The following is a 21057-nucleotide window of genomic DNA, read 5'->3' as shown; positions in this document are numbered from 1 at the left end:
ATAAATACAGATATAATGGGCTGAAAAGAATGGTTAGAGCAGAGGGGAAAGATGTGTTAAGGTTTATAAAGGCAAATCTCACTCTGGTTTTAAAAGTTAAACCATTTGGCTCTGGAAGAGGAATTCTGATGGGAGGGTTTTACGTGGAGAAGGGGAAAAGCAGTTTGAGATGTGTTGTGGTTCATCCCAGTCACTTCCACAGCCCTCCCTGCACTGGGATGGGAAATCAGGGAAAGGTAAATGCACTGGTTGAGAGGAGAACAATTTATAATTGAAATAAAGCTCAAGCAAATAATGCAAAAATTATGATCGTTATCATTATAAAAGAATAGAAGCGGTTATGATAAAATACCTAATTTATAAAATGAAAATAATATAAAATACATTCCTAGATGCTGCTGCTGCTGCTAATAATAAGAATAATAATAGCAATAATAGCAATTAAAAGATAAAGGGAGGAATAAAACCCCAGAGAGAGCAGTGATGCCCAAGGAGTTGCTCAGCACCTGTGCCCCAGCAGTGATTCCCAGCCAGTTCCCCCAGTTTATAAACTGGGAATTCCAAGGTGTGGAATCCCTTTGGCCAGTTCAGGTCACTTGTCCTTGCCTTGCTCTCCAAATTCTTCTCTTCCCCAAGTTCCTCTCTGGCAGAGCCTGGGACATTGAGAACTCCTTGACTCAAAGTAAGCACTGCTCAGCAAAACCCAAAATATCAGTGTGTTCTCACCATTACTTCCATCCTAAATCCAAACCACAGCTACCAGGAAGGAAATTAACTCTATCCCAGCCAAAATCAGGAAAACATGGGGATGGAAAAAATGCAGAGAGAAGTAGTGCTTAGGACAGCTGGGATTTTTCTAATGAAACTCCTTTCAAGTCTCACTTTTTTGGTGTAAATTGTCCAAAAGTGCTGGTGTAGCTCAGCTCTTCCTTGGTGAGAGCAAGGCAGTGATCATGCAGCTGAACTTTGGCGAAGGCTCTGTTTATAATTGCTCTCTTAAGGTGTGATTTATGTGCTTGCAGTGCACTGGGATCCATGGGCAGTCCATTCTTTCTTTGCTCTGGACTCTGGAAATTCGTCTTTTTTCTGCATGTTCTGGGCTGGTGTAGCTGCAGTTGCTCTGGGCTGTTAAAGTCACATTTTCCATCAGATTAGGAACTGTTTCACTGCTTGTTTTCCACTGTGATGCTCACCTGTCAATTATTTGGATTTGATGTTTGAATCCAAACTTGGTCAGCTGCTTTATGTCTTTAATTAAGATGTATCTGTTAAATGTTTCAGTATTGTTGTGTAAATGATCATGTGTGTTAATGGAATCTAAAGTACTTAGCAAGCTGGTAAAACATTAAATGGGAAATATTTTGGTGGTGGAGAATGCTTCCTTAAACTGATTTTAAATGATATGTAATGATAAAATGTTATTTAATGGCAGAGCATTGTTAATCCTGTGAGTAAAGGAAACCACAGTGAGTAAACTAAATTTTCTATTTTTTTTTTCCATGGTTTTTCTTTTCCTTTAATCCAATAATTTTTTGAGCCACTGTCATTTGACTCACCCAGTAGAACTGAAATCCAGGAGTCTTTCCATTTAAACCCAGACCTGGAGATAAAAACTGCACCTCCTACTGCAGAGGATTCATTTTAACCACAAAGCAGTGATTTAGAACCGAGACTAGATTCAGCCAGGCAGCAATGAAAAGCTTTTTCTTAAAAAATAAAGCAAGAAAAAGGAAAAAAACTTAAGCTGGGGTTGATTCTTCACCACTGGAGACCTTTAAATCTTCCTTCAGCCTCTGCTCTTGCTCAAGCAGGAGGTGGAAGCTCAGTGCTGGAAGTGCTGGAGGAAACTTTATGGTCTGTGTTATGTAGGTGGCAGGTTTAGATTATTGTAATGGTCATATTTGGCCTCAAAAGTCTTCCAAAAGATGAGGTGGAGAGCAATAAAACCAGTCTTTTACTTCTCTGCAGAATAGAGAGTTTAGATTTATTAAGGAATGTCTGTTCAAAGAGGAATTTCTTGCTTTAAGGTCCCTTCCAGCCCGAGCTCTGCTGTGCTTCTGTAAACCCAAACTCTGTGATTCTGCTGTCGTCCTGAGATGAAACATTATCTGAGATCAGCGAGGTTATTTCTGGGACTAACTGATTTCTCTCCCCTTTTTACTTGGTAAAAAATATTTTTATTTGAGTCGTGTATTGTATTAGTTGACAAAAAAGGTGTGTTAATGTTGTGCCATGTGAAGATCTCAGGCTGTTTCCTGGCCATCAGTGCTTGGGGATTTTTTAGGGGTCTTACCTGCTGTGAATTCTGCTTCCTATTAAATAGGGTTTGTATTTGTAGCTGGAGAGAGAGCAGCAGTTGTAACCTTTCCTCCTTTAATACAGGTTTTTATGTTCAAAAAAATTTGTCCTGCTTCCAGTTCTACTGAGAATAAGCAGGTTTTTCTTCTCCTGGCATCTTCCCTCCCTTCCCAGCCCCCCAAAACCTTGGGTTTTGCTCTTCATATGAGGTTAATTCATCCCAAACCATTTGCTTTTCTGAGAGAAACATAAAATGGAAAAGAGAGCAATATTATGAATACATAAACCCCAGGTGAGCATCAGGAGCTTTTTATTTGATCAATAATGAGCTCAGTTGTTCCAGAGCATTATTTAAAGTAGCTGGGTGAGTGTGGCGTTATTAAAATGGAAATATCAGGGGATGGAAGTGCAGAGCTGAATCAGCAAAGTAGGTCAGAACCCCCCAGGGTCAGGAAGGAACCCAAATCATCAACAGTGGAATTCTTTCACCAAAATACAGAGAAAATGAGCAGTGAAATCTGCAGTTTGAGCTCTTAAATGGATGCAGGTTTTGCTGAGCTGGAGGAGAGGGTCTGGGGTGAGTTTGGCTTTGCACTGTGGTAAGATCTGAACCAGCAGCAGTTCCAGGTTTGCTCTGCAGCCTGTTAATGCCAAAGCATCAGGAGCTGCTGCACTGATGTGGTGGTGTTTGCTCACAGGTTGGGTCTGATGGTCCTGGGGGTCTTTTCCTATTTTAATGGCTCTGGGATTCTGTGATCTTCATTGATGTGTGGTAAAATAGCAGAGGAGTTCTTTCACCAGGAGTGTTCTGTGCATGGTGGAGCCCTGGAAGGTCACAGAATGCCAAAATCCCACAGTAGGTGGGGTTGGGAGAGACCTCTGGAACTGATCCAGTCCAGCCCCGTGCCAGGGGGGAAATTTATGTTGCTTTGTGAAATAAGAAAGATGGAGAGTGAATATTTACAAGGGCCTGGAGTGCCAGGAGAAGGAGGCATGGCTTCTGCCACTGCCAGAGGGCAGAGTTAGATGAGATTTTGGGAAGGAATTGTTCCCTGTGAGAGTGATAAGGGGATGAGATGGAATTCCCAGAGAAGCTGTGGTGCCCCTGGATCCCTGGCAGTGTCCAAGGCCAGCCTGGAGCAGCCTGGCACAGTGGAAAGTGTCCCTGTCATGGCAGGGTGACACTGGATGGGCTTTAAGGTCCTTTCCAACCCAGCCCAGTCTGGGATTCTGCAATTCTTGATCTCAATGCCATGTCCTCAGGATCTCTGCAGCTCCCTGCAGCCACTGCGTGGGAATTTCTGAGCCAGGAAAACGTTTCAACAGAGCAATGGATCAGAAGATAAATCTGCTGAAGCTCCTGGCTCTCACACCTGAAGAAAGACTGATGAGAGCAGCAACTTCAGATTCATTTCTCCCTGAAAAGGTTACACTGAAACCAGTCTTAGTTAAAAGTCCAGTCGATGGAACATATTGGGGATTTCTTTTTGTAGGTATTTGACATTTTAAAGATAGACCAGATAAATACCATTACTGAGAAGCTGTATCAAAGGGAAGATATTCTAACCTTGGAATAAAAGTTCATTTTTATCTCTGTGTGAAATGCATCAAGGACTTTCTGCATGAAGTTCTCTTTTCCCTGTTATCTTTCTCCCAGCATTTGATATTACTGAAATTGTTAGATAGCAATTACAGATTCCCAAATTGTAGGAGATGATTTACATTGTAAAGTACACGAAGTTTCTGGTCCAAAGAATTGTTTGTTTGTAGCTGTGTAGGAATAAATTGGTTTAAGATGTTAAATTAACTTGTTCTTGGGCACATTTTCCCTTTGCAGAAACAACTCCAGCTGCTCCCTTTAGGGGGATTCTCTCCCAATTTTGGGATGTCCAAACCATTGTACTCTACCCCAGGTCAGGGTGATGAATCCCACTTTGAGCTGGAACATGTATTTATTTTAATACAGAAGTAATCTTGATTTCAGGAAAATATCCAAGAAGGGAGGGAATATTCTTCACCTGATTCAGAGAGCATTTTCAGTGCAATCATAAGAGTTAAATAAATACTTAGCTTTGTTTTTTCCCTTCTTTCCATGTACCAATGTGCTTTTAACAACCTCCCATGAATGTGTCACAACAGGTGTGTCACAATACACCAAGGAACTGGGAGATTTTGTCTATTGCATGGAAAATAATGATTACTTTTCCAACAGAAACTCCTTTTGGATAACTGGTGAATCGGTGCTTGGCTATGAATAATCCCATGGGTTGCTTAAATGTGGGATTACTGTTGTTATAATTTCTGAAATGGAATTACTGCAGGATTTATGGGCATCATGCATAAACGTGTTTGAGTAGGATTTAGGTGTGTTTGATATGAAAAATGGCTATTTTAGGAAGCAGAGCACAAACACCCCTTGGGAGTCCTGCCATTAATAACTGCCACCAGCCCTGTGGTCGAGGAGAGCAGCCTTCTCCAAATATTGTCTCTTCTTCCAGGATTTCCTGATGGAAACTTTCATCATGTTCAAGAACCTCATCGGCAAGAACGTCTATCCCTTCGACTGGGTGATCATGAACATGATGCAGAACAAGTGAGTACAGAGGGAAAAGCTCCAGAGCTTTCCCAGCTCCAGAACAGTGGGGTTGCTTGGAAACAGCGACCACGGGGCTGCAGCCAGCCTGCCCTGGCTTTTCCTCCTTCTCTCATGCAAAGAATTATTGCAAAAATTGGCTCTGAGCAGTGTTTGAGTGGTCTGGTTTAGTTCACCAGAAATTTAGGGTGGCATCAGTGTGAGAACCTGGATTTTGGAGCCAACTGCAGGTGCAGTAAAATTCTATACATATCTTGTCATAATTTAATTTATTCTTTGGAGGATGAACTGCATGTTTTGCATATGACCTCAAACTAGGGGTTATTGTATGGAGTTGTATGTCCAGGAATAATTTCAGGGGTGTTACAAGAAAGAATTAAAAAGGCATTTTAGAACCAGATTCCATCATCCCTGTAATGTAATGTAGAGAGAGGCTGAAAATGTTTCTAATCCTCATTTTTTTTTCCTCAATAATTGCAGTTCTGTCATTATTTAGCATTCCTTTGTGCAGCATTTTATGCTGGTGACATTTTATTAAGTGTCAAATGCTTTTATGTGTACTGAGATGAAAGTATAAGGGAAAAACATTATATTTACCAGTTGCCTTGAGAAATCTCTTCTGCATTTACTGGAAGCTACCATGGCTATAAAGTTGTCAGCGTTTCCTTATATAAAATCCTGAACCACAGCTCCTGCTCTCCTTGTAAAAATGCACCATAACTTTCATCTTGGCTTCTGAAGTCTCCTTAACTCCCTAATAAAATCCATTCTGAATAAATAGGAGTCAGGAGATTGAGCCATCTTTGGGTTCTTCCTGCTGGTTTCCAATGCTCCAGCTTGGGAAGCATTTGGTGTTGGAATTGAGGAGTCATTTGAGAGCTGAGGAGGAACATCTGAAACCCCTTGGATTTCTTTTATTTTTAATTAATTTTGAAAGTGGTCATTCTTCAATAATTCCAGGTGTCTTGGGAGTCTTGTTGGAGGTGTTGGGAAATCCTCCCAGCGTGTGTCACCTGTGTCATTGTGAGCAGGAGAATTTTGGGCTTCCTGGGTGATGTGAGGTATGGAAATAGGATTGGGAAGTTTGTGTTTGGCCATCCTGAGTGCCTTAAGTGGTGTTAGTGAGTGCAGACAGGGCAGTGACAGTGGGATCAATATTGTGTGAGTGTTCCTTCCATCAGGCCAGCTCAGGAGGGACAATGACCTCATGGACAGGATCCAGAGGAGCCATGGAGGTGTTCTGAGGGCTGGAGAAGTTCTGGAGCCAGGCTGGGAGAGCTGGGGGTGTTCATCTGGAGAAGGGAAAGCTCCAGGGAGAGCTCAGAGCTCCTGCCAGGGCCTAAAGGAGCTCCAGGAGAGCTGCAGAGGGACATGGGGACAAGGGATGGAGGGACAGGAGACAGGGAATGGCTTCCCACTGCCAGAGGGCAGGGATGGATGGGATATTGGGAAGGAATTCCTGGCTGGAATGGAATTCCCAGAGAAGCTGTGGTGCCCCTGGATCCCTGGCAGTGTCCAAGGCCAGGCTGGACATTGGGGCTTGGAGCAGCCTGGGACAGTGGAAATGTCCCTGTCATGGCTGGGGTGACACTGGATGGGATTTAAGGTCCTTTCCCACCCAAACCAGTCTGGAATTGTGTCACCCTGACACTATTGCCAAATGAGCTCTCAGTGTTCACTTGGGTGGAGATCTGACCTTGGTTTTGATTTTACTCGGTGAAATTCTGACCATCCAAATGAAAGAGCAAAGGGACAAAAAGAGCTTTTCCCTGCCCATGGCTTTTTCCTTAAAGCACAAAAGGATTCTTACCCCAGGCAGTTCCTCATGGAAAATTTGGAGCAATAGAAAGCACGATGGCCCACAGTTAGGACAGAGACTTGGAATTTTTATCCTTAAGAATAGTCTTGTCTTTATCCCACGCTGAGCACGACGTCCTGAGGAAGCAGAAATGGGATGTGTTGGTGATTTTTGATTCCTCCTGACTCCCCTTGGTGCCTGTAGAATACCTGAGTAGTGTTTAGAGTTAAAAACAAAACCATTTCCCAGTCCTTCTGGTGTTGATGAATATGTTTAGATGTGCTAAGGGGGATTTGTTCACCCCTAATTCGCTCATTCCCACTGCACCAGCTTCCTTGGAAATGCTTCTCAATTGATTTCCGTGCTTTTCATTTTCCTGGTGGTGTTCACGTGGTTCCCAAAACCTGAAAGCTGCATTGTAAAATACCTTGTTGTGTCCATCTGCTCCATTTATTTCCACCCTTATAAAGTTTTATGGAAGAAAACCAGATGAAATTTAGGAACAATTTCTGTCTTTTAAAGCTGTGGTACCTCCTCCATAGAAATAACTCCAAATGTGCAGTTTTGTGTCGTTCTTGAAAAATCTTCCTTGGGCAGTTTCTGTGCCATGAGCCAAATCAAGGGAGCTAAATTTTAACTGTATCCACAATTTCATTTGTTTCCTGCATGGAATATATCTGGTAGTGTGAAACAATGGGAAAATATAAAAATAGCTGGAAAATAGGGTTCTAATTCCCCTTTTAGACAAGTTCTTTGGGAAGTTTCTCCTAAAGCTCCAAGTTAAGTTCAAATTTAGTATTACATTTTTTGACCTTCACTGGTAGGATAAATATATAGAAATATGTGTATTATTTCTTATAGATATATCATATATATATATATAAAGGAATATCTGCACACTCATTAATAGTCCCAGAAATTACTCTGGATTTGGTACAGAGCATGAAAAATTCAAGATCCTCTCCTTTTCCTACTCCCCCAGAATTGCTGTTTCAGGCTCAGGATCTCATCCCATGCCTTTGTTCAACACCAAGGGGAGTCACACTGTTTTCCCACCTTTCATGCTGGAATGAGCACAAAAAATCCTCATCTCTACCAGGATAACTCTTCCTTTTTTGTGAAATACTTCATTTACTGACTTCTCTAATTTTGTGCAATTCTCATTTTAGCAAAGCAATTTGTTGATTCAATATCCACGGTTTTGGTGTCACCAACTCAAATGGAATTCCTTGGTTTTGCCACCTTTGTGCTCAAGGTGACATTGGTTTGCTGATCAGCATTTTGGGGGTCAAAGAATCCATTTGGGGGATAAAACAAGAGAATATTCAAACTGATGCAGTTTGGTTCAGATCAGCCACTGCTTTACTGTAAACTGCAATGTCCAAGGAAGGGAGATGGAAAAAACCACTGAGGGATGACAGACATGGATAAGAGACCATAAAATGTACTGTTGAAACAGCTCCTTCCAAGGAGGAGTTGGAAATGTCTTAAAATTCCTTTGAGGATACTTGTCCACCTTTAAATTACATAAATTATGTAATTTGTATAATTTACATAACTAAAATAAATGAAATTATTGTTGTAGGATTTGTCTGCATCCACATTTTCAGGAAGAGTTACCCCTGTTAAAGTAAAGGCATAATATCTGTATTTATTAGTTTTAAGCAATCAAGAAGTTTTCCTGTGTTTCAGGATAAAGCTGGGAAGTGCTTTGGAGGCAAATTCTTCCTTGCAGGAATCTCCTGCAGGAAAACACACCTGAGGAGTTGGAACTGGAAAAGTAGTTACAGAAAAAGGCAGAGATTTTGTCTTGTTTACATTTCCCCCATCGAAACCATGTTCCGAAATGATCCTGAAATGTTTTAGAAATTGTTTCTAACTTTTGTCAGAAGCTGACAAGCTAAACTTAGGTTCCTCCTAAACACATAACTCAGAACATGAAAGCAGTTCCTCCCCACGGTTCCGTAAATGAAAATAATTTAGTCTTTGGTCTCACTTTTGGCATTTGAGACAATCAGTTCCTTTGGTAAGACCTTATGATATATTAATTTGTAAGCTGCTACTTTCATCTGCAGCTGCGCCAGTGGAAGCTGAGTTGCCTGTGAAAGAGGAATTTGATGTTTGCTGTTCTATTTTTTGTTTCTAATGTCCAAATTTACATAAAATACCTGTTTGTTTTACCTTTTGAAGTCGGAGAGGAAGGGATGAGATGCTTCTCGGTGAAAATGAGGTTTCTTTGCCTATGTGGTTTGTTTGGTTTTTTTTTTCTAGAGGAAATGCAGCTGGCCTTGGGGAGGGAATCTGATGGGTGTTACTTGTTGTACTGGAGGGTTAGCTTGGATATCAGAAGGTTCTTCCCAGAGGGTGGTTGGGCACCAGGGAATTGTCACAGCCCCAAACTCTGCTCAGCTCTAGCAGGAACACCCCTGGGTTATCCCTGCTGTTCCCAGCACACATCCAAACCACTACCCCACACCACCATGAAGAAAATGCCCTCAACCCCACCCAAACCCAGCCCACCAGCCCAGAATCCTGGTGATTTTTCTGTGTGAAAACCATAAAAAAGCCTTGCAAAGAGAAGAAGGACAAAGGACGGGGGAGACATGCCAGATAAACATGTCCTGAAATGTTTATTTTTGGAGCTTGCAGGGAAATGGAGGCTGTTGTGGTTGTCATAGCAGGACCTGTCAGATCCATCCTGTGCTCTCAGAATCACCTGCAGTGATGGTTGTGACCATCCAGCAGGAGTGGCCAAACCCTGACACGTGTGGAACAACTTTTTTTGTAACTCAGAACCTTCCAGAGCAGCCCAGGCTTTGGTTTATCTGAGTTGATCCTTCCTGACAAGTCACCCAAAGCCGAACGAAAATTGGGGTTTAGCTTATGGAAATTTGGCTTAATTGCAATATTCTGCTGGGGTTTGATGCAGGCTTATGGAAACAAAAGCAGGGATGGTTTTAAGAAATGTATGAAAATAGGCTCTTTGCACTTATATAATTGACCAGTCAAGTTGCATCCATCAGATGAGTGCAAGTGCAGAAGCTCTTATTTAAAATCCATCCTGAGCTCCTGCTGGGTGAGGTGTAGTTTTCATAACAGGGGAGAAAGAAGCCAGAAGGGTGGCAAAGATTGTGGACTGAAAACTACAGGAAGAGCAGGGAACACAGCACAGCCTATCAGGTGTTATTAAATCTATGGAGTTGGGATGGAGGAAGCAAAAAGGAAGCTTTAAAATCATTATTTCATGTCCCAAACCCCTCCATGGGTTCAAGTTTATGTTGATTCTATATTCAAATATATTCTTAATGGCCTCAAATTGCTGCAGGGGAGGTTTGGTTTGGAGATCAGGGAAAATCTTTTCATGGAAAGGGTTTTTAAGCACTAGATCAGGCTGCCCAGGACAGTGGTGGAGTTCCCATCCCTGGAAGAGTTCCAAAAATATGTGGATGTGGGTTAGGGATGAGCAAGGTGGGTTGAAGGTCAGACTCAATGACCTTAAAGGTTTTTTCCACCCTCAGCCACTCAATTTTATGGTTAAGTGGATGTGATTTAAAAATCTGAATTTATAACTGATCATTAAAATACTTCCTCAATACATTTTTTTAATGGAATGTGGTAACTGGTTCATATACCCAAATTGGAACTGGGATGAAGGAAATGTTTGAAATGTAATGATGTTTTAGGAGGCCAAGGGATGCATTGTTTCAGGAAGAATCTGAACAGTACAAAAAGCTTGGATTAGAAGGAATTGCTGCTACTTTTCCTGACTATTAATGCATTTCCTATAGGACTCTGTGCTTACTTAGGAAGTTTAAGAGTCCAGACATGCAGCTTGAACAATCAAATAATTGTATTCAGGGCTGGAATGCAATAAGACTTCAAATGGGAGCAATTTTGTTTTTCTTTGGTGCTGAATATCTCTCTATATAGAAAAACCTCCCACTATTCCCCATGTATAGGCTGAGGATAACAATTTTCAAAGCATGTAACTTCCTCAGGAACCAGCTCTCAGAATTAACTCGTGTGCCCCAAAGTTTGCTCTTCAGCTGGGAATAAAAGACACGAATGCACATTGAGAAATCATCTAAAATTTCTGTACATGCAGGGATTTTTTTTTTGCTGTCCATAAAACCATGTTGCATAATGTAGTGACCTTTTCAGGAAAGACCTTGCAGGATTTTTGGTTTAGCATTGTACCTGTCAAATTAACTGCACCTGGGAGGAAAATGAATATCCTTGACTATGTTTGAAATAATAGAGAGGTTTGTTTTTTTTCTTACTCAAAAAGCCAAGATTCCTTGCAGGAATATTCTTCAGCAGGTGCTCTTTTCCCTTGATGATTTCCCTAATTGGAGGAGGGGAAGCATCCCCCATAACTGGGGGATTGATCCCAACTTTTGGAGTTAGAAATGTCCCTGGCAGAGGTGGAATATTGATAATTGTGAGAATTGTTGAACAGTTGGGCAGCCCACTGGATTTAATTATCTGTTTTTCTCCTTAATTTCTGTAATCTGTGGTTACCTCGTTGATCATAATTGTATCATTTTAATGATGGGTTTCATGTGTTTGGAGCTGTGTTTGGTTTTTGGGAAGAGCTCCAGCAGTGAGGTGGGCTTGGGGTGGTGACCATGTCCAGCACCTGGATTTTTGTCCATCTTGTTCTGGATTTTGTTGTTGTGCTTCCCTTGATAAAGACATTCTCCTGTCCCTGACTGTGATGGATTTGCTGTCCTCCCAGGAAAGGAGATCTCAGAGCCATGGCAGCTCTGTAAAACCAGCAAAAGGCTGTTGCAGCTCCTGTTCATCCTAAAGCACAACTTGCTTCTAATTTTCCTTCCCAAATACCACTGAGGAGCATTAGCTCCACCTTCATTGCTCAGGAGCAGCCCTGTGACACCTCAACCTTTGATTTGCCACAAGAAAATTACAGTGACTTGGAAGCAAAGAGCTGTGTTAGGGAACAGCTCTTCCTGCACGAGGAAGAAACACAGAGGGATAAAATGATCCCAACTGCTGCTCTTCTTGAGTTCAAGGGGAAAAAGGTGAACTAAGTGGTTTTGAGAATTTTTTTTTTTTTTATCATCTTTTCGTCTGTTAAAAGGATTTGCTATTTTTGGCACCTTGCAAAGTTTTAGGTGGTGAGGCAGTGCTGAGGTTTAGACCTGGAAAATTCCTGGGCATGAACTGCTTGTCCTCCTTGGAGTGGTGGCAGATTGAATCCCTTCAGAACCCTTTGAATGCTCTGTGTGTCTTATAAACCTTGAGAACTTCAAGGAATCTGTGGGTTTATCACAGAATTGGTAAGGTTGGGGAAGAGCTCTGAGATCACTGAGTCCATCACCAGCCCAGCAGCACCATCATGTCCTCAAGGGCCACAGCCACATGTTTTTTGAACATTTCCAGGGATGAAGACTCCCTTACCCCCTGGACAGCCCTTTCTTTGAAGGAATTTTTTCTTTTATCCAACCTAAACCTCCCCTGGTGCAACTTGTGGCCTTTTCCTCTCATCCTGTCCCTATTATTTAGAATAATCCTCAGCCAAGGAACATCCCATGGTCCTGCTGAGGCTTTTCCATGGAGGATATTTCCTGGGAATCCCTGCCAGGAGCAGCTGCTCCTCCCAAACCCCAGCTTGGTTGTCTCCCTTGGTGTATTTTACCTGCTGTAAAGCCATGAGTGGTGGAGATGTACCTCCCAGTCTGTCATTTCCCAAAGTGGCTCAGAAATGGGATCATTTGAAGGAAAAGTAGGGCAGAGGAGCTGCAAGCAGCCAAATGAAAGAAGCAGCTTGGCTCAACTGCTACACTAAGAAAAACCAACAGAATATTGAAAATGGCTTTTTCTTCTCAGTTTCCAGAACCATCACCCACAGGATGCTGTGGATATCTGCTTTCCTTTGTTTCTAACAAGATCCTTGGAAAGCCAACTCATTTTTTTGGCTACTTGCCCTCTTTTTTTCCCAGCTTGCCTCTTTACAGTGTTGAGAGCTGCTGGGTTTAAGACACTGCTTTGAAAGAAAGCTGTAAGAGGTTATTAGCCTGTGTGTCGTGGTAATTCTCTGCTAAGAGCTAATTGAGACCTGAAGAAGCCTTGCCAAATTAATTTCAAGCAGAACACGATGATTCCAATATTATTTTCCCTTCTGGACTCTCAGCCTGGGTTGACATGAAGGTGCTTTGTGCTGACTGTACTCATAAGCATTATGCCAGCCAATGTATTTATCAGTTTAGGTTTTATGATCTTTGTTATCAAATTAAGCAGGAAGAATTCAATATACTCGGCAGTAAATGATGGAGAATAATGTTCTATATTTTTGGGTTTTGTTTTGTGCTCTGATTACTTCAGGAGTGGCAGAAACCCTTGGCAGATTACATTTCCTCAGACAGATCCTTTGGTTTAAGCGTTCCTTTAATTTAAAATTTTCTTACAATTTCCTAATTACAACTGAAAAAAAAAAACCAAACCCCTTAACCGTCATTTTAAATTTTACATTTTATTTTGTGATTCTAATGTTCTTTTCTCCATTGCTGCCTGAGCCCACTCCAAAGGCCCTGGTGTGTAGATACTCAAAGTTTAGCTCTCTATAAGATGAGCTCATGAACATTTGAATCCACATTATTGTACCAGTGTGGGTGTTTGGGCTGAAGCAGCATCCAAGTATTTTGCTTTCTCATTTCATGGAGCTTTGGGGACTTTTTCAGCTTGATTTGCCTTTTCCTGGCTCCTCACAGTCAGTTCTGGTGCCTGCAGCACCACATTCCTTGGGACCACCCGGAGGAGTTTTGCTCTGTAGGTTCCCACAGGAGAAATGATTCCTTGGAAATGTGACTGAGAAAATGGTGATGGTGCCCTTTGGTGGTGGAATGCAAAAGATGGAGCATCCTGGTGGCACTTGGGGCCATAATTCAGTGATCTTGGAGGGCTTTTCCAGCCTAAATGATCCCCCAGTTCTATGGGAGAAGGGAAAAACGTTCTGCCTTAGCACTTAAACCCACCTGGATGTGTTACTCCAGTTATTAATTGGAGTTCTGCTCCCCTGACTGCTCAATCTGGGCCCATTTAACCCCCCCAGGGAGGATGTCGACATCCCAGCCCCAAATACCAAATTGCTGGGTTATTTTAGCCCAGCATGCAAGGCATGAACACCATGTGGGAACACTTGGTGCTCAGAAAAGCAGCGGCGTGAAGGAGGTAATTAAATAAAGCTGAAGGTGTTAAATCCCAAAGCAGAGCTCCATTTTTACCGAGGCAAAGCCAACACCACGTGATGTTTATTTTTAACAGGGAAGGTGTAGCAACTTTCCCTTCAAATCGTTATTTTTCCACATCAGCATCATTGCAGTTACTTTACTACCATTGCACATTTAAAAATACCCAGGGAGTGAAATATGGGCTGCTCTTTGACACTTGGGGTTTATTCATCTTTTCCAGTGTTGTCAAAAATCCCAATATTTGGGTCTTGAGAAGTAACAAAAAATGGTTGTTTGGATATTATAAATGCATTTTCAGGCTTAAATGCTTTTTTTTTTTGGCTGTTAGTCTGGAATTCAGGTTTCTGTAGTGAGCTTTGCACTGAAATTCTGTGGGTTTGACCATCAATTAGTGCCTTTAGTATTTTCAGCACTTTGAGCAACTTGACTAAACAGCTATCCTACCTATTATAAAACAGTTCTTTGCTCTTAATGTATTATTTTTTAAATGAATCACAAGAATAGTGACCAACACAGTTATTAATTTACCACAATTTGGGTAAAATATACCTAAATTCCTGTTTACTTTTACCTTGCCAACACATTCCTCCTCTGAATTCTCATCTTTGTCAATGATTGGCAATAGTGCAGCACTTTGGCTTCGGAGAGCAGCAGCCTCAACGCTTAAAAAGCCAGCGAGGCCTTTTCTGGGGTTATTAAATTTTAGGATCAGAAATATTTCATGAACATATTCTAGAAAACAAGCTTTTACAGTTGAAGGATGAGAAAGCACAGCCGCTGTAGTAAGAGCTGAAGGGCTTTTTTTAAAAAAAAAGAAGGAAATTATTCGTGCTCTGACGTAACAGATGGGTGATTGTAGGGCAGGAAGAGTTGAAAGCATATTTAGAGAGAAAAGAGGTGCCAGATCATTGGCTATCACCAGTATGAAGGTTTATATCACTGAATATGAGCGCTGAAAAGTCATCTTCTCTCTCTCTCAGTGCATTGCAGGCAGAGGTTGAGCTCAGCCATTCTTGATGGATGGTCCTCCTTTTCCATCAGGAGTGCTACAGGAGAGCAGCCATTGCAGGTAGTAAAACAGAGAGATTTCTAGATCTTGGGATGAACAGGCTGAAGTGAGGAGGTAAATTCATGATTTTTTAATATTAACCAAAGTGAGAGGATCTTTAGCATACAGGTGATGGATGTAAATCATCGTTGGTGTTAGAAAATATCCTTACTGGGGCACACACTGTGCAAATCCTGCTCCTGGAGTGGCTGAACTTTAAACTTCCACCATGTTTTTCATTTGGGATATTCAAAGCAATAACATGAAAGATATTAAAAGCAAAGGTTTTCCTTCTTTAAATTCCTTGTATATAAACATTCACCAAATGCCTGTAGAGCTGCGAAGGGAATTTACTGTCAGTGTGTTCAGGGATCTGTTTGGATTTGCTCTGCCTGGGACAGGAGCTTTGCTCTCCAGTTTTTTTCCCATTTTTTGTCCTGGGAAAGGCTTCCCCCTGCCCCTTCCATCTTCCCTGAGCCTGTCCATGTTCCCAGCCTGCATCCAGAGCCCTCTGCTCTCCAGCTGCAGGAGGGACTGAGCTCTGGAAATGCCTTTGCTGTTCTGCTCTGACCTTTCCCACCCCTGCCTGACTGTTTAGCTTCCCTAAGCCGTCGCCTGGAGATTGGGGAGAGCATCTACCTGCCCTTTGTGGGAGTTGTTTGCTGCTTGCCAGCAACTTCAGCACAAGGAAAAGAATAATAAAGGGATGGCTGCTGCAAAAGGTGTGAAAAGTGTCCTTTCTCAGGTCACTGTGATCATCAGTGACAGGAGAAATGTCAGCTCAGAGAGAGTGGCTTCAGAGAGCTGAAATGGAGCACCTGATCCCTGACCCCATCTCTGCCTGCCTTGGGACAGCAGGTGGTGGGGGACAGAGCCACCTCTCCATAGCACAGAGCACTCCTGTGCTCCAGCATCATCCCCTAGCTCAGTTTGTTCTGGTTTGGGTGGTTTCAGTGGTTTGGGCAGCTCTGCTGGCTCAGTGTCCCCTGGCTGCCTGCAGCTGGGGCAGAGCCAGCACTGAAGCTCTGCCTGCTGCTCTGATCTCTGCTGCAGCAGTGATCAGGTGGGAATGCACAGGGCAGGAGGAGTTCTGAAACATGAGTACTGAAATGCGTCCCAGCACGTGGTGAATCAGCTTATCCTCAAAAACTCTGGGAACTGAGTTCATCAGATGGGCTCCTGCACAGCACTGAGTGCCCAGCAGGGTCCTCTTCACAGGGATGCACTGGGTGTGGGATGGATGATGGATGGATGGATGGATCATGGATGGATGGATGGAGGGATGGATGGATGGATGGATGGAGGGATGGATGGGTGGATGGATGGATGTTGGATGGATGGATGTATGTTGGATGGATGGATGATGGATGGATGGATGGATGTTGGATGGATGGATGATGGATGGATGGAGGGATGGATGATGGATGGAGGGATGGATGGATGATGGATGGATGGATGAGGGAGGGATGGATGGATGGATGAACTGCACAGGAAGCAGTGAAAGCTTTAACAGCTGTATCCAGCCCTCCTGTTTTTAATTTTTTTTTCTCCTCTTCCACATGAAAATATATTTTAGTTCCTGTCACAGTCAAACTGCGAGAGCTTTGTGGAGGAACAGGTGATTCTGTGTTAACAGAAAATCACCTTTATGATGTTACATATTTCTTAATGCTGGAATTTTCCTTCTGAGAGCTCAGGCATTCCCTGGGTTTGTTCCTCTCAGTCTTTGACTGTTAAAATGTATTTACTTTGTATGATTCTCCTGTAGCTGACCCGATCACGTCTGCACCATGTGAGGTCTAACAGAACTACTCAAAAAGAAGGTGTAGGGGAAGATAATTGATGATTTCCTGACAGTTCCCTGATAAAGATATCCAAACAGAAACATTTCTGGGATGAATTTCAGCTGCGTGTTCCTGTCAGTGAGTTTCTAAGGGAGGTGTGACACTACGATGGGTTTGTGAGGATTCACTCTCCCTCCCACACTTGTTGTCTCATGTTCTTCCTTCTGGACTGTTTTGCATCCTCTCATCCAGAAACCACGTTTCATTTTTAAAAATCAAAGCGAAATTGCCAACTGTCAGAACCAAACGTGTTTTCTGTAAGTTCTTCTTGAACACAGACTAATTTTTTAGCAGACTATTTTTGACAACAACACGCTCCTTCCACAACCACTTCAGTCGTGTTTCCTCCAGGAAGAGTTTTCTGACGGAAAAATATTTCCATCTTTGAGATATGAATCATAGTTATTACCTGAGATTTGGTATCATGTTGGGATGTACTTTCCTGTTTTGGTACAGCCTCAAGCACTTTTTAGACTGAGTGATGTGCATTCAGCACTAGCCAGTGTTTGTATCCCAGAAAATAATATTTCTTAGCCAGAGTTTTTCCTGGTCTACAGAAACCTGTAATATTCAGTGGTTTTGACAGAATTCAAGATTTTATTGGGGATTTTTTAAGAATTATTCTTCATCTGGAATGAAGAATTCCACTCCACATGGAGACCCATTTCTTAATTTTTCCTGTTTTAATTTACTATTTTCTGGTCTAGTCTAATGAAAAAAAAATCCACCTTTTTTTTTTGCCTATTGATTGCAGAGGGTGAAAATCCCCCTCTCTCCTTTACTGCTGACAATTCAATTTTAATGAACGGGAATCTCAAACTAGGATTAAATGTAAAACCTGAGGGAGTTGTGAGATGGTCACCAACCAGTCAGGGGTGAGGCAAGGTTTGAAATTCTCTGTATTTATCTTTCAAAGGCCTTTGCACTCTTTGCTGTGTGTTCTGGGTGATCTATAGCCTCACCCAGGGCTTGTCAGATACCACTGGAAGGAGGCAGTTGGCTTAATTAAAGCAGATCGACGTTTTTACAGCTTCCTATATTTTAGTTTCTGCCAAGACAACTGACAACAAGAACTGAGGAATTTATGAAGGAATCATGAAAAATTTATGCTGCCATATGAGATTTATTCATCCAGAGTAGAAAGTGTGCTTTAAATTCTGACATCAGAGCTGCTAAGAGGAAATTTGGAAATAGACTAAAACTGTTGATTGTTTTGGATGAATATGGAGATTCCACACTGGATTTCCATCCTGTGCTGTGCTTTAGATTTCACAGAACCCTGGAATGGTTTCGATTGGGAGAGACCTTAAATCCCATCCAGTGCCACCCTGCCATGGCAGGGACACCTTCCACTGTCCCAGGCTGCTCCAAACCCCAGTGTCCAGCAATGTTCCCAATGTTTCAAACTCACTATTTATTTTAGTCCAAACTCATGGAATAAAACCCCTTAGAAAAAAACTGGAGTATTGCCAGTGACAAACTTACATCAAAACTTTCAATATTAGCTCTTTGGAAAAAAACCCCAAAATCTCAACCCAACACTCATCGTGCATTTCTGGGGAAAAAAAATTGGTTTAGATATTTTTTTTTTAAGCTTTACTGAGCACTTTCTGGATATTATCTTCACAAAGCAGAACTCGGTGTGTGGACCTACGAGTCCACAGGGAAAATAACAGCATTTTCCTCAGTCTCATTTCAGCTTGACTGTTGCATTAATTTCCTTTATAACTTCTGACATCTGTGGCACGAATTGCCAATTTGTTTGGTCTGGAAGTTGGTGGGAAATAATGACTCCACTGAAGGCAGAAGTGCAAAAACACTGTTGCATTCAGCATTTCTTGCCATGCTTCCCCCTGACGTGACCAACTCCTCCGTTTTGCGCTTAACCTGGATCTGATTGAAATTTGTAAACTTTCCCTGTACATGGAGTTTGGTATCAGAGCTTGCTGTTCTCTCTGCTGTAAAATATCTAATCCCTTTTACTTACATGTTCCTGTTCAAGCTGCTCCCTTGTTCTGACATGGAAATCCTCCCTGTGCAAGTGTGATGGATGAAATACAGCACTTGCCTTGATTTAACGGGGAGAGCTTGGCTAGAGCTGATAAATACAAAGGGGTTGGATTAAGACACCCTGGAGTGAGTTTGGGGCAGAGGTGTGGGATGAGCAGAACGGCTCCAGGACTGGCTGATGATGGAAATGAATCTCCAGATGTGGGAAAAACTCAATTCAGTCTGTCAGAAAGGTCTCCCAGCGAACACGTGCAGTGAGATAACGATGCACCGCAATTAACCCGAGGTGGGCAGCTGCAGATGAGACAAGCTTTACTGGCACACGAGGTTTTTCCAAGTTTTTCAGCTGATTCAGTCAAAGATCTGGAAGGGCTGAATTGTGTTTTGTGGATAGATCTGTTGAATAGCAGATAAATGCTGTTAGAAGCTGGTGGGGGCCAGCAGAAGGTGGTGCAACTCGAGGCCATTTCCTCTCTTCCTACCTTGTCCTATCCATGGTCTCAAGGAGTTACCATCAACTCATTTCCAGCTGTGGGAATAAATGGAATTGCAGTGCTGCTCAACCAGTTTGCTTTAGGGTTTTAGGGGTTTTTTGCCTCCTCCCCAGTGCTCTTTAATAATAAATGAATTCTCTCCATGCAGTGAATAAGCCTGTTTGGGATGTAAGTACTGCAATACATCTTGCAGAGCCAGGGCTGGGTTTGGGAATGCTGCAGGTTCTGTCAGGAGCTTTAGGCTGCAAAGGAACAAGCCTGAGAAAGCCTTTTTTGAAATAAAAAAATAAAAGAGGGAGATTTACGTGGTTTGGTTTCCTTTTGCTTTGAGAGAAAACCACCATGGGAAGGTTTTATCTTGTGTTACTCTAGTTTTGTATCACTAAGTTTGGTACATCAGTTAGGAAATTCAGGGTGAAGGAGGCACTGAAGATGCCAACAGCAGAAAAAGAGGTTTTCTGGTGCTGGTCACTGGGAAGTTTGTCCACTGGAACACTGTGATAACCATTTAAATGTCTTTTTGTCTTTAAATGTCATTTAAATGTCTTATTGGTTTGATCATTGTGGGGATGTAAGTTTCCCTACACAAATTCCCCTTCAAATTTCACTGTGAAAAATTTGCCTTTTTGTTGGATGTGGTTTTTTGTTTATTTGAGGGTATTTTTAGTGGTTTATTCCCCCTCTGGATAGTGATTATTTGCTTGTGGTTTGATTAATGTATGTATTTATTCACTCTGAGTGCTGCCTTTTGGCTGTTGAGTTCATGGGCAAACTGCTCATGATCCAATCACAGAATGCCAGGATGGTTTGGGTTGGAAGGACCTTAAATCCCATCTCATTCCAGCCCTGCCATGGCCAGGGACACCTTCCACCATCCCAGGTTGTTCAATGTCCCATCCAAGCTGTGATCCAACAGGAATCCTAAGCTTTTGCTAAATTTTATAACATACAAATGAAAAGAAAATAAATACCAAGAATGAAATCTTAGTCACCCCTTTTTTCCCCCTTCACGCTCACTTTTTCTTAGATTAATTTCTACATGTTGGTTACACAGACTTCAATTTCAAATCTGCATTTATAAGGTGTTGTTATCCCACCATGTAAGTCTGCTGATCTGCAGATAACAGAATAGCTAAAATGTCATATTTATGAAAATGACTATTTTTTCTGGCTAGGATATTTTGCATTTCACTTACCAGCACTGGCTCTGGATTTCCAGGTGAGCATTGTATCCTTGGGCTGTCCTTGACTTCAGTGAGCAATTGCTTTGTCCATTGTCAGGTTTTGGCTGTTTTTTCTCTTTTATTAGTAACTCAGTGAAAATGCTCCTCTTTTTTTGTCACAATACTTTGGTGGGTTGTGTTGATGTGAAAGAGATTCACAAAGTAGCACAGAGTTCCACTGGAAAAGTTTGAAAAAAGAAAAAAGAAGCAACAACTTGTAAAACTTGCTCATCCCTGCAAGGATTTATGTCTGTGTGTAGCTGAGCCAGAATTCAGGAACTTTGCTTGAAGGCTGACAAGGAATCCAACAGAAATGCAGGAAAACTACTCAAGGAAGCAAATCCTGCCATGCAAATTCACCGGGTTAGGAAGGATGTGATTTGCGAAGGTTTTAAATTTTAACCCATTTTTTTGAGTTTCTCAGTCCATTTTGGAGGCTGAGTTATAGCAAAGATAAGAAAAGGACAGATTTAATGGCAGAATTCAGGTATTTCAAGGCACCAACCTGGAGAATTTACACTCCAGGTGTCAGGAGGGA

General features: G+C 42.1%; 1 protein-coding gene across 4 annotated transcripts in view; it reads left to right on the top strand.

Annotated features, from left to right (window-relative positions):
- The window catches only part of DOCK1 (dedicator of cytokinesis 1), a 251333-nt gene that overhangs the window by 138975 nt on the left and 91301 nt on the right, over nucleotides 1-21057 (top strand). For all 4 annotated transcript variants that reach the window (XM_085064608.1, XM_085064609.1, XM_085064607.1 and 1 more), the window contains exon 29: nucleotides 4797-4891. In XM_085064608.1, the coding sequence (XP_084920734.1) occupies nucleotides 4797-4891 (95 nt within the window). The remainder of the gene's footprint in view (nucleotides 1-4796; nucleotides 4892-21057) is intronic.

The sequence above is a fragment of the Lichenostomus cassidix genome, chromosome 6 (assembly GCF_008360975.1).
Source record: "Lichenostomus cassidix isolate B80296 chromosome 6, HeHo_3.0, whole genome shotgun sequence".
Classification (NCBI taxonomy): domain Eukaryota; kingdom Metazoa; phylum Chordata; class Aves; order Passeriformes; family Meliphagidae; genus Lichenostomus; species Lichenostomus cassidix.
This window is presented reverse-complemented; position numbering and strand designations above follow the sequence as displayed.